We start from the raw sequence: 14,659 nt of genomic DNA on the forward strand, positions 1-14,659 counted from the left end.
GAATTTGGGACCTTTCTGTGTGGAGTTTGCATGTTGTCCCTGTGTCTGCCTGGGTTTTCTCTGGGTACTCCAGTTTTCTCCCACAGTCCAAAGACATGTTAGCGTGAAAGGTTGGTTTAATTGGTGACTTTAAATTGCTTGTGAGTGTGAATGTGAGTGTTTGTCTTTATGTGTCAGCTGTGTGATAGACTGGTGACCTGTCCAGGGTGTACCTGCCTCTCACCCAGTCAGCTGACAGAGTTGATTGCGTGCGACCTTGGAAGAACAGGCAGTAGACAACAGATGGATGGATGGATTACATACATTTTATAGTGAATGTTGATTTTGTGATTGTACACCATCACTTTATCAGTTTGCTCACAAACAAGTCAATGTAGGAATGAGACAAACTGACCTTTAACAGGATGCTGGATGTCTCCAGTGGTAACTGGAGTCTTGGTTATGAGATTAGAAATATGCAGACTATGTATTAATGCATTATAATATCGATCATTTGGACAAATTCTAGTGGTCAGAAAATCTTTAATCAAGTTCTGCCCTGTAATTAGATGTTGTGGATTTGTCGCTCCAAGTAAAAATATATAAATATATTTTTAAAACTGCAAAGAACATTTTAGATCCATTTGCAATTAATTTGTTTCAAAACGCTGCCAACTACCTTATATGCACAGTAACTGAGATATCCCATTATTGAGATTGATCATGAAAATGTATCTGTTGAAATATCAGGGTTGATAGTGATGACCCAACAATTTAGTTGCCAAGTGCTGAATTTTACTGGCATTACATGGCATTTTGTTCTTAATTCAAAGTAGCAGGGACATTTTTATGCACTGGTCACGGCTCATGTACTGCAATATTTACTTAATGTACACCTTTCTCCACTATCGATGTGCTTTTGTTATTTCTGTCAGATCCAGGAACACACAGTCACAATCAATGTTAAAAACACTTGGTCATCTGCAGCAGCTGGCAGAAGTTACACATAACTCAATGAGCCATCACTGATGTGGCTCTTGATAATGCAATACCCAGTCTAAACAGCATGAGTCTTTGAGGATGTAATGTAATATGCAGTGATATCCTGCAATGTCAGGTCCCGAGTTTAACAATGGCAGACCTTTAATAACTGGGTTCAAAGAGGCAGTTTTAAATTCAGTAAATATAGATGGGTTCTTGATTGATCATATTTGGCTTTCAGTAGTTAGCTCTCACTTTCACATACAGTAGACAGACTAAGTCAAACGAGGTCTATTTTCACTACAAGATTATAGTTTGGAAAACATCCAGTGAGAATCAATTGAGCCTGGCAGAAGGATTGTTTTTGGCATGATTTTCCAACTCTCAAATGCTTTCAAAACCTTGCGAATAGGCTTTTACCAGCCATTTAAGCTCATCCATTGCACAGCCGACTTTACATGGCACCAGAACCAAGAAAATGCTTACTGAGCCTTGCCACAATATGCAAAGCCCAGGTTTCTTTTAGGTTCCAGAGAAAAAAGTGTGTTTTTGGCAGAGAAGATGATATCTTAACAAAAAGTCCAAAACGTGTTAGAATCTCTTAACAAACCCGCTTATCGAAAAACTCTGCAATTCTACTTTTCATTTATCGAAGATTTACACTTCCTGAAAATCATTTCCAGTGGTTAAACTTTTTTTCCCTACTGCAGAGGTATTGCAGGATGCAGAGAATACAGTGTTGGGTGTGGTTACTGACTGCATCCATCAGTGTTGCTGGCAGGCTTGCAAGTTTTAAATAGACAGGACAGTGACACAATACTTTCCAGATACTGTGGGTGTCACATTACTCTTTAAATAATGCAATAATTTGGGGTGAGTGCCAGTTTTTCTAAGACAGGAAGACAAATATCTTCGAACATGCTTTTCTCGACGAAGCTTATGTAGAAAAGCTTGCCTTTTTTTAAGGCGCATTGGTATTATGAAAAATCTCGACCTGCGAGTCAAATAGTTGGTATTACTTTAAATGTAGCATAAAAAATCTAACAGAAGCAGACAGAGAAAATTATCAAATGAATAAACGGAATTTGATGACTACCTGAGGCCACCTCTATAGACCTTCACTTTAGATTGCTGCATAGAACAGAATCTGAATACCAACAGCAACTGTTGTACTGCAAGTCTTAAGATCTGCAGTTATGCATTGCAGATCTCCTTTAAAATAGAATAAATGATGACTGGTGCAGCAACTTCTGTTCTCAAAAGACAAATGAACCTACATATTTATACATGTTTAATAAAAAAAACTAGAGTTATATTGATCTGTACAACAATCTCATTACACATCATTCAAATTTTACACCTCCTGCTGAAACACACTGTCCTCCCACAAAATATAGCAGAAATAAAAGATATACTGTAATTGTTAAATTAGTGAAAGGATAAACCATACCGCCTCTGTTCCAACAGACTTCACATTTCAGTTTCATTATATTTCTTATACATTTAAATAGCATCACAAGATTCGTCATCTTCCTGCAGTGTAACCTTATACACCGTCCAAAGATTATTAAAGAAAAGTCAAGACGTGGCGGTTTACTGAAACAGCAGCAGATAGCAACACCAGGCTGTCCTGTTACAGCAACTGCAAACTATAGTATTCTTGGTTGTTAAGGACAAATTATTATTTGGCACGTAACTACTGACCATATGAACATAAAGGAATGTGTGATGTTGCAAAGCCACTGTGTGTTTTGAACTGTGCCTTTTTGGAACAACTTGGAAATGTAGAAATAGAGAAAGAGAGGGAGAGAAAAGGGAATTATGTTAAAAGAAATCTCTGTACAAAGACCCAGTTTGCTGAACATGTTCTAACCACATGGCCTCACAGACTGAATGGGAAAGATGTATTCTTCTAACAGTCTGTCTTGGTACCTTATATTACCAACTCTTCAGCACTTTTGCTTCATCTGTTTTAACAGCTTTCATAAAAATGGGAAAGAAGCAAAGAGAAAAACATCCATCCAGCCATTATCTCTACCTGCTTATTCTTAACCAGGATCACAGGGATCAGCTGGAGCCTGTCCCAGCTCTCTTTGGGTGAAAGGCAGGGGTCCACCCTGGACAGGTCACCAGTCCATCACAGGGCCACATAGAGACAAACAACCTCACACACTCACACTCACTCCTATGGGCAATTTAGAGTCACCAATCAACCTGACATACATGTTTTTGGACTGTGGGAGGAAACCAGAGTACCTGGAGAAAACCCACACAAGCACAGGTAGAACATGCAAACTCCACACAGAAAGGTCCCTGCTGGGTTGCAAACTGGGGCCTTCTTGCTGTGAGGGAACAGTGTTAACCACTCATCCACTGTGCTGCCTGAGAGAAAAACAGCCAGCTCAAAATGTCACAAAAGTATCAATGTCTTCTAGTGTTACATTACATTTAAATTGTCATTTGAACAAGGGTGGACAGTAGAAGTCTGACAATTCTCTGATTCACTTACTTCATTATCAACTGTTCATACACTTGACTGGAGAACTATGCCACACCTTGTCTGATTAATTAGTATCTTAAACCGAACCGTAATGCAAACTGTACTACTCACACACTTCCAACCAGGCCTGGAAAATCACAAAGAAGAAAATAGACACAAACTGCTAAGCATGAGTAATCCGAGCAATAATACAAGGGCTGTTATGATAACAATCAAAAGAAGAATCATTTTGCAGCAGTTTTTATTTCTTTTTCTAATCTAATTCTCGTCTCTCTGCCTCTATGCTGTGGTCATTTTTATCATGAGGATTTACAAGGAACCATGAGGCTGCTCTGAGGTTGTGCTTGCACAAATACATGACATTTTGGCTCTTTCTTGAGCAGATGAAGCTGTGGGTGTGTTTGACAACAGAGAGTCTGTGCAATTAGTGATAGCAATATCTTCACTGCATAAATACACACAAGTAGGGCAAACATGGAGAAGCTGGGTTTTATTAGTGTGTGTAATAAATGTTCTATAAAGAATATGTACCATATCAGTTACAGTACTTAACCTGAAAGAATGGGAATGATAAAACTGATATGGTAACAATCTTACTTTTAATATTTAAAATTTATGGATCATGTGGTCAAACGTTAGAGCTGGGTGCTCTTGCACATGCGCGATCTCCCTACACGCACGCAGACACACACTCAGTTCCATCTCATCAGCAATGGCTCCAGATGCATCTTGATAGGTAAAGCATCAATTAACACATTAGAGCGTCTTTATCCGTGTCAGTGCAGCTGTGCACCTCAGGACGCGCTCCTCCGTACACAGTGTTCGACTTCCTGCAGCAGGTAGCTGTTGCATCGCAGCAGTACCAGCAGGGCGAGCTGCGACGCGCTGTTTGCTCATGATGACATAAAGTCAATTCACAGAGGCATTAATTAGTTTACTGAAGAAAAGTAACTATTTTCTACCTGCTAAAGATCACTTTGTTCACTGATGTGAGTTTGACTGTCTAATGCTAGATTTTATGTCAATGACCCAAGATAATGTGCGAGCTCCTGGTTGGCACAAAAGCTATAGTGTAGTTTCTTAAGGATCCCTCTTTGTGCCTCATTGGCTTTGCTATCATGTGATTGGAGGAGATGAGCCTCTACTTTGCTTCTGACTTCAGACCAGGGCTCATTACCTGTTCACTTTCACTCGCTGTCCATGCTTACCTTTTTCCTCCCTGTCTCTTTCTTTGACTCCCTCACAGCCACATACACATAAACCATTCTTTTATATAGCAACTGGAGCTAAGCTATCAAGAAATGTAAATTAATGGCCTTATTAGACTTGCCATTTACACATCGAACAATTCATCATCAGTAGATGCAAATGCACTCGAACACAATAAACATACAACATAGAAACAGAGCTGCCAGTGAAGGCTGACACTGACCCGCGTCGCACAACATTTCGCAAGATGCCAGAATCTCATCCACCCACTTACACTCTCAAACACATCTATGGAAGCACATATACAGAAAAACACACACATGCATCCTCTCCTTCCTAATAAACAAGAGTTTCCACCCCCTCTATAATCTCAATCAGTCACTCAGCAGAAAAAAGACAGATATTCTTTCCTCTGATCCTCCTTCAGGGTTTATGAAGGAAAGAATATCTAATTGTTGTGTTTAATGAACATACATGATGCCTCTGTTAAAATATGCCTCAATAAATTTGTAATGGTAAGAATAAATTATCATATTGTATTGCATGCAATACAGTTAAAACAGTAATTTCAGAGAGGAAATGTATTATGTGAAATGATTATAATTTGATGCTTTAAAGTGATAAATATTTTTTCTATTTTTCCCCATTCTCTTTGCTTTCCTCTCTATCTCTGTCTCTCTAGGTGAGTCAACAAGGTTTTGTGAAACCTTCTACCTTGAAGTACTACGGATCTGTGAGTGATGGAAACGCATTCACATTGTTTATTTGAGCAATAATGACAAGTCCACATTGTGCCCATTTTAGAAACTTTATAAGAACGCCATTAAATCTTGACTTTGTGTGTGTGTGTGTGTGTGTGTGTGTGTGTGTGTGTGTGTGTGTGTGCCTACCAATAGTTAATCTTACTCTTGGCTCCCATGAAGAATTTTAAAACAGGTCTGTCCAAACAATGCTAGGTAGGATTTTTTTTTAAAGGTTAAGCAGTCCTGGCAAGTTTTGTAGCTGACAGCCATCTCAGATACATTTTCACTAGAAATGGGTGAGTCAATTTTGGTCCTTTGAACATGGGTTAACCAGGGAGATCACCAAGCAATATTTTCCAACACAAGGTTTGACATCTCAGCTCCAAATAAGCCCCTGTAAATCCTACGAGGCCCTTCTTACATTTCTCTTACTGCCAGTATGTCTGCCCAAAAGCAACAAATAAGAAATACATAGTTCTCTTCCTTTTTTCATGTGTTTTCAAGAATCTATTTGCCTGTTCATGGAAGTAAACATCTTCTGTACAGGATCTTGTCATTGCAGGTTTGGTGTATATCAAAATGATCGGTTTCAAGATGTGCATGTAAAAGATATCCAGGGTTTTCAGTTATGCCAACCTGAAGCTATGTTATAATTTTAATATAACAATACATAGTTAGGAGGTAACATTAATCGCAACAGTGTTACATGCCAGGAGGCAGCCGCTGTGTGCTATTCTGTCTAGTTGAGACATGCCATCCTAATCAGCCCTTGGAATGAATTAGATTCTGTGACAATTTCAAAGGCAGTGAGTTTTATCGCCACTCTGAATCACCAGAAACGTTGTAGCTGCAACATTTTCGTTCCTGTGCTCATGGGATCTGTTGTTTTAAACACAAGATGGACTACTGATAACTACGTAAAAACCCACCTACTGCTGGGAGCCACATCAGTATTGTTCAATACACATTTTTATCCAGGCCATGCTTTACATCATTACAGTAGAAATCTCTGCTATTTTCTGACATCAGCTGTCCTTTCTCTTACAACAGTTTTAGTGCTATAGTATAAGTTCTGCTTCCTTTTTTTCAGTTATAGGTGAAAATATCATACAAAAAAAACTCATTCATCTCTGAACAAAGACAATTGTAGGCACAGGTTTATCACAGTATTAATGCAGTCACATTTCATCTGCCATCTGGACCACACATACATGACCTTTAGTATTATTGAGTAATAGAAGAGCACAATGAGAAAATATTGAAAATACTTCTGTAAACCATTTTTAGGTTTATGTATTTTATCAATGAGTTTTTATTATTAGTTATTCTCCTGTGACTTGTTGTTGGGTAAGTGGCTGGTACAGTTGGGAATCACAGCCTCACCCTCTCTCCTTGGCTGTCTGTTACTTTGAGACTGTTGACTCTGGCTGTGCCTCAGGTATTTAAATTGGAAAATTGTGTCTGACTTAATTTGCATAATGTGCTTAATAAATGAGTTGCTAAACTACATAAATTTCCACCTATTAGGTCTTTACAAACAGAACTAATTATTGTGTCTCAAAGTAAAAGGCTCCAAATTCTAAAATTCTATATGGAGCCAAACAGAGCTTCCTAACTCTGGGGATCTGTCAGCTCTCCTATGTCCACAGTATCATTTTGTATGAAAGGAGTTTAAGCATCAGTTCTCCAAACAACTACAAAAACAATTTTGCGATTACACTGAGCATTGACACGAGCTCTCCCAACTGACTCTACACCCAACCCAAAGGTGAGCTCAGTTCAGGCCACTTATCTAATGTAGACAGTGCAAGATTCCAATCATGGACCAAAACTGAGCCTATTCCTAACACTAACTCAGTGCCTCAGATAAACCCTGACCCAGACAGTATCTTTTCACTGCCATATTACAGTTGTTTGATAGGAATTTGAGTTTTGGCTGTGGACTGCCACATCTGACTATTACCTCTCTGTTTACGTACAGGTGACTCACTGGCACTGCCTTAACCTTAGAGACAGTAGATATTACAGTACTCTAAACTCAAGGTTGATGCTTACAAATGCAGTATTTCCCTTCATGCTGTCATTAATGTGCCTTTTTTTTTTTTTTTTTTTTTTTAAATGGCTGTAGCTCGTTCTTCACATCATAGATGCTGATTACTCTGCTTTGGGACAGAGGGACAAAATTAGGAAGTGGCTGGCACTGCCTGTTGTCTTACATTATTGAAGTTTGAGATGAGCAAATCATTCACTAGTTGGCTGCCCTCCTCGCCCAGCAGGAATGACTCTTCTCTCCCTCTGAGCTCACAGTAGCTCTTGTTTATTTACTTTCTGCAGATATTTGAGATATTATGTGAATAACTGTCCTTGATGCTAGGGCACACTGAACAATAAGCTAAAACCTACGGACAAAATAAAAAGCAACAGATATTTTGAAAGGTGGCATCGAGAGCAGAAGGAAACCAACAGCAAAATGAAAGTGAGAATGTTTTCACTTTAATGGTTTCCCTGTGTAAAAAAGGGTGGGAGATCAAGATAGATCAGACCCTTCACATATTGGCAGTGGCCCGTTAACTGATACTATCGCACACTTACTCTCTAAGAAAAAAAAACATGCATGTTTAGTTGATGTTATTGTGTATTTTTGTGGACTTTCTATCTGCCCTTCCTCTCATTTAATGAAGCTGTTGGACTGCAGTCAGCCAATCCTGCATAACCTCATTCTGCCCTTTAGTTCTCCTCCAACACATAAGCAGAGCAGCCTCTCCCAATGTCATCCATTTACTTTTTTACACTGACTCATAGGCACACAAGCACTCCCATAAATACGGAACATTTTCCTGGTGCGCACACATACACACACAAACTGTCTCTGGTAAAACATTAAGCACCCAGACTTTTGATCATGCAGAGCAAGTCTGACTACAGAAATAGTAACAGATGAACCCTCAGCAAAAGCGAAAACTCTTGTCCCATCTTGGTGCACTTTGATTGGATCATACAGCAGGGGAGCCAACGATCCACAAAAAGGTTGTGGTGCGCTGAACTTGTGCTTCAGCACAACACATGCATCTGGTCTGTATTAACACAACACCACATGTTTGAGACGCATGTCTGTCCCTGTAAAGGAGACCACCCTTCTGTTTTTTCTTTCTTTAAGTGGTTACTGGTAATAAACTACTGGTTTGGCTCATCATAAAATAAAAAAGAATGAAAGAGTGAAAAGAAATGATTATTATCAGCAATGCATTAACTGAACACAGTTAAACTTGTGGCAAAGTGGCATTTTCTACAGGTTTTATGATCTGCTACTACACACATATATATAAGGTTTTAATGCTTGGAAAGTTGTATATAGTATTTTTTTTTTTTTTTTGTGTATGTGTATGTAGGTTGTTTTTTCTGGTTTCTGACTGGTGACAGAGTAACTTCTCTCCTAGGATGGAGCCACTATTTGCATTTATAGAACCCTAGACACAGCTCAGTGAGCAAACACTGCGTTCAAAAGTCAATGAAATACTCAAGAACAGACCTGCACATTTTTATGAACTTTGTTTCTTATGAACAGAAGATACCATCCTAGAAACAAAGAACAGACTTGAATGCTGTCAGTTCTCATTACCCTCAGTGCCAGTTCTGCCTTCCCTCCTTCCTTTCGTGTGTGATGTGTGTTCTGGGGTGTAAACAACCTCCACACTGGCTCAGGACTAACCTAGCCCCCCTTTGCAGACACCAGGAGCTGTCACATCCCTTTAGATGCCACATTAGATTGGGAATACAAACACACACATACAGGCAAACCCACACAACCCTCGGGTTATTGGAAAGACATAAGCCCATGGAGCAGTTGGCTCGTCTGGGCTCTACCAAAACACCAAGAAGCACATCAAACAGACCTAAATCTGTGGCTGGATAGGCAAACACTAAGGCGCCAGATGAACTAGAAAAGAAAACTATTGTAAATACCCCTTGTAAAAAGTGGTTGGGGGGTGGGTGGGGGAGCAATAAAATAAAGTCATATGAAGTCCAAACTCAAAAGTAACTAACATACTCAAATTCAGTCAGTTTTAATGAAATGTAAATTTTGCTTAATAGTTGAGTAAGCTCATGCATCAATGTGCAAATTAAAATCAGCTCATTAAGTGTAGTGGGCTACGCTTAAATCAGTATGTAAATCAGGAGGAATTGTGATACTTTAACACATTACATGAACGCACACCGTGCAGACTCATTCTTCCTTTCACAGACCTTTATGAGCATGTGAACACCGTGATTGAATTCTTGGTTCCTTGAGCCAATAGGTGTGTGTAGATAGGGTTACCCTGCTCTCTGCAGTGCATAGGGTGAGGTGTGTCTAGAAATGGGAGATAGTGTTTGTGTGTGTGCGTGGCTCAGGGAGGGGATGTGCAAAAGGAGAATCAGACAGAGAGAAGGAAAAGTGTGTGCATGAACATAGCCATGCTGCTGTTATTGTATCTCTGACGCTAACCACAAGCTACGGGAAGGAGCCAGCAATATCACAGCTGAGAAACCCACAATGCAGTGTTCACTGCTCTAATAGCCAACGCAAACATGGGTATTACCAGGGTCTGGGAGTACTATATACATTAGGACACACATTTAAGTCATGACACATTGCTAGTTGGCAGGCACAGTAGTTACAACAATGTCCCGGTGAGGTCACTGGTGAACACAATAGTTAATCACACAGAAACACGCACACATACACACACACACACACTCTTTCTGTCTCCTATCATATCCTGCTGTACTTGCCAAGTATTTCAGTTTCATTCATTTGCTAAGCTTTATTGTTGTAGAAGGAGCAAAAACAGAAACATCAAAGCAACAGCATATAACATTTGCATACATGTCAATCAAAATGATATGAAAGAACAAGAAATAAATGGCATGAATTTCAAGCTTGATGTGGTACAAACTGGTGAAATTAAAACACAAACACACAGAGACACACATTTAAAATCTTCACTGGCTTATTTTTATGTGTCTTCAGAGAAACAACATAAGGACATCAGGTAGAATGCATTAAAAAAAACTTAAATCCTCAATTTACTACAAATAAATAAAAAAAGAACAGTCACCACATGATAAGAGAGTGCACTAATGCTTATTTATCCCTATCCAAAGATTGTAAAAAAGCATGAGTGCAGTATTGCTATATAGGAAACATCTTAAAGCGTGTGATGAGTGGGAAATTAAACATCAGATCTTAAATGTACTATCAAATTATAAGACACCTGTAATAGGTCAGATTTCCTTTTTTACTACTGTGATTTTTAACATACCTTAAACTGAAGCACAGAACTGTGTGATTTAAGGTTAGTTTAGCCTCTATTTTTATTCTGCACTTGTTATGAAAAAGAACTTGGCTGCTTTATTTCTCTGGATATAAAATCACAGTGTTTTTATATCTTTGGATATAAAATCATTGTGTACCAGAGACAGAGAGGGAGGGGTATAGACCCTATTTCACCACTCATTTATTTTCCAGAAAGGTCCCCATATGTGTCCCAGATGAACTGCTGCAGATAAAAGTAGAGTCTTTTGGTGGATGTAAAATTGAGTTAGATTGAGTGGGAGGGAACTGTGGTCTGGGGTCCTGGCTTTGTTGCTGTTAAATATAGGCTTGAGAAACACCACAAATTGAAAACCCAGCGCCTGTATTAGATCATTCTGGGGCCCACTAGCACAAAAAACACACTGATGAGAAACACACCCAAAAATACATGTGGTACTGTAGATTGTTTTGCTTTCTCTCTCTTTCCAACACACACATGCATTAAAAAAGACACTTCATAACTCTTGGAGGAGATATTACATTGGACAAGAGAATTGGCTGAGCTTGCTGCTTTACAGGAGCAGAGCTACAGTATCATTTGGTTTCACTTGATGCTTTTTATGTTGTGTTTGTTTCACAGTACATTTTCAATGTGTGTCTCTTATTAGTCTGTCTATACTATGAGACCCTAGTGTTCTGATGTGGTGTAAAACTCTGAAATCGTTATATCCCAACTCTGGAGAATATCAGTTTTTAAAGATAAACATTCATGTGAATTGTCTTGATATCAGTATCAGCCCATAAGCAGTGCTGGTTTCTCAGTTTCTTTTGTACAGACCTGAGTTCAAACACACCGCTGATATGAGTTTGACCTGCAGGGGGCAGAGACTCTCCTGGGAGGATTTACTGTGGACTAAGTGAAAGCCAATAAACATGCCATTCAAACACAACAATGACACCAAGCAGGCAGATCTTAATGTAGAGGCCTGCTCCACATCCCTGAGTCCAAAGTATCCTGTGTCACTTCAAGATCAGAGAACCCAGAAATAGACACTTGTGAGCAACATTTACCAGGCTTTGATTTAAAAGAAAAAGGCTAGCAGTCTGATGGGGTTAGAGATAGGTTGAGGAGAAAGCATTTAATAGTTGAGGTTAAGGAAAGGGTTATGGGTAGAAAAATGATCGAAAGTTTAACAATTGTCCTCAGCTATAACAGCACAAGGGTGCGTGGGCTTGTACATGGTTTTTCTATTGATTTTTATCTTTGTGCAGTCTCATGACTCGTTAAGGGGGGATGTTGCCGTCCTCTGCCCCATTGGAGCCCACATTGCCCCGCATGGAGAATGGAGGTTTGGGATTGAGGCTAAAAGGTTGATTGCATTAGTGACTTCTATCAGGATTCATTTGAAGACTGGTTTAGAAACAATGTGATGGTTTTTGAACTCTGAGGGCCTTGACATTTGGGTGTCCAAGCAATCTCACCCACTGGGAAGTGTGTGTCTGTCTACATTTGTGTGTATGTATTGACTGCAGTTGATTCAAGAGCATACAGAACAGCACACAGAGTAAAGTAAGTGTTTTTTCTGCTTCTTTTTCTGTCTCCCTAAATGCAACATGCATCCATTAATTATTTGCAAAATCAAATAAAATGGCACAACAGATTTTGGGGAAATAGTCTTGTTAAATATATGAACTGGCAAACAAATTACAAAAATATACCAGATTGTCACTGGATGAGGAGTTACACAGCAGAGGAAGAGGAGGAGGAGAAGGAGGAGAACCACAGCAAAAGTAGGGTAGGGGTTAAAAATTAACTCACAGGATAGATGCACACATGAATTCACATACTGTACACACAGAAATGCACGCATGCAAACCCCAGGGAGCACACTCATGGTGAGCTTTTTTTGGTCTGTGCTCACTGTGAAGTAGAGCGTTAGGTAACTATGACGATAGTGTACATCATCATGGGAGTGGGAACAAAGGACATGAAGGAAAAAAAAATTGAAAGAAGAAACAAAACATACCATAAATTCTCTCTGTCTCAACTGCGGAGGCTATTGTTTAAAACAGGGCTATTTTAGAGAGACTCCTTTATTCCCATTTTTCAGTTTATCATATTTATGTAGGACATCCCTCCATTTTTTGATATGCTCATGTTAGAATTGCACACCTGCTACATACGTAGATGTGATAAATTTGGAATAATAGATATTTCCACAGCATTAACTATATTAAGGTTTTAAAGGTGAAAGACCTAAATGTGTATGCTGAATGTTGGATTTTTACTGCGTGAGTCAACAACGGTGTGTAAAGCCCTTTAGATTTCCCTAATGTTCATCTTCTGGGTCTACTGTGGAGGTGTTAAAGTGAAGCACACATATCTTCTTTTTGAACCCGAGTTATGAGTGAGGCATAAGAAGGAGAGAAGGAGAAATAAAAATGAAAGCTTGTCTAGGGAGTAGTGACCTACATGGCAATATACAGTAAAATACATTTCAGACTGCATCCATCCCTGCCTGTTACGTCACTATCTTCCCCAGAAGGCATAGGAAGGTGGAGACACACTGGATTGCAACCTTCGGCTTTGTCCTTCACAAAACAATAGCTCTAATAATCTTGCTCTCCCCCTGAAGTCATTGGTAACAAACACGCTCTGTCATATGGACATAAATTTCCATATCTGCAGACGTACAAAGACAGTTCGATGAGATGACAGATTACAGAGAGACTGTCCTCAAAGCAGAAGTAAGACATAAAGTCATCGTTCATTCACTTTTTTAGATGCATTGTTTCCACCACTGTTCTCGTTTACACTCAGCTCCTTCCTCTCTTCTCCTCTACATTCTCTCGTAGGTGTGTGTGATGGATGGGCTGCTCTGTCATATGAGTAATTCTAATGTATGCCTGTCTGCATGCACTGACTCTGGCCCTTGCAAATTGAATTTGTCAAAGGCCATTTTTTTCTGCCTGTGCTTTTTCATTCACTTTCTCCCTTTTTTCACTTCGTGTGTCTAAGGGTGTGTGACTAAACTGGCTAGTTTTTACATGATCTCAAATCATTTTCATCATTGTCCCCCTGTAGGACCATGTGAGTCTGTGCATAGACCTTTTGGACAAAGCATTCTGTATTCAAATGATATTGTATTGACCCAGATCATATTGGCTCTTGTAAAAACCCCGAATCCACAGCCTTTTCTTTTTTTATCCACTCTTAATTCTTTAACTTTTTCAGGTCCCTGCTCATTTTCTTTGTTTTTTTTTTTCTAATTTCAAACTCCATATTATTTTACGATATCTGGTTAGAAACTCTTATGTGGTTTTATTGCACTGCTACAGAACACCTACCCCAAAACGCAGTTTAAAAATAGGCTCTTATTCCTTCTCCCTGTTTCCTCCCTGGCTATGCCTGTGTGTGACTCCCATACTAAATAAGCCAATGTCCACTGATAACTGGGAGATGAAAGATGGACAGAGACATACCCCACTTGCTTACTCCTTCGCTCCTTCTCTCCTTCTCGTCTCCCTTTCTGGTTTTCCCTCTCTCTCTCCTGCGGTCATCCCCACTAAGCTGTAATCTGGCAGATGATGAATACACAATTAATTTACACAATTAATTTTGACTTTGTGTCTCCTCTTCTGTGCGGGTGCACAGGAACAGAAACGTGATGCATTCATGTGTGTGTGCTTTGGCCAGCAGGCAATGTGTGATCACGCATACTGTACACCTGGTGCATTTACACTTTGTTTGTCTCTCCCAGCCATCAATATGCTGCTGAGGTGAAAGCTGGGTGTAATGATCCCGCCATGTCCGGCCAGCTGGCTGTTGCCTATCTGTTTGGATGGTAACACATTAACACTTGGGGAACAACAAGTGGTTCGTCTCTCCTGCCTCATGTTGCAAAGGAGCAGTGTAGCTGAACACGGCTGCACCAAACCACTGAAAAGCTT

The 14,659-nt window shown here is 39.6% G+C and overlaps 1 protein-coding gene across 3 annotated transcripts in view; it reads left to right on the forward strand.

Annotated features, from left to right (window-relative positions):
- Positions 1-14,659, forward strand: part of cadm2a (cell adhesion molecule 2a) — a 182,654-nt gene that overhangs the window by 47,791 nt on the left and 120,204 nt on the right. Inside the window, exon 2 of one of the 3 annotated variants that reach the window (XM_026329353.1) lies at positions 5,352-5,402. The exons of the other annotated variants lie outside the window; for them this stretch is intronic. Within the exon in view, the coding sequence (XP_026185138.1) occupies positions 5,352-5,402 (51 nt within the window). The remainder of the gene's footprint in view (positions 1-5,351; positions 5,403-14,659) is intronic. 3 annotated transcript variants of the gene reach the window in all.

This window comes from Mastacembelus armatus, chromosome 14 (genome assembly GCF_900324485.2).
Source record: "Mastacembelus armatus chromosome 14, fMasArm1.2, whole genome shotgun sequence".
Classification (NCBI taxonomy): domain Eukaryota; kingdom Metazoa; phylum Chordata; class Actinopteri; order Synbranchiformes; family Mastacembelidae; genus Mastacembelus; species Mastacembelus armatus.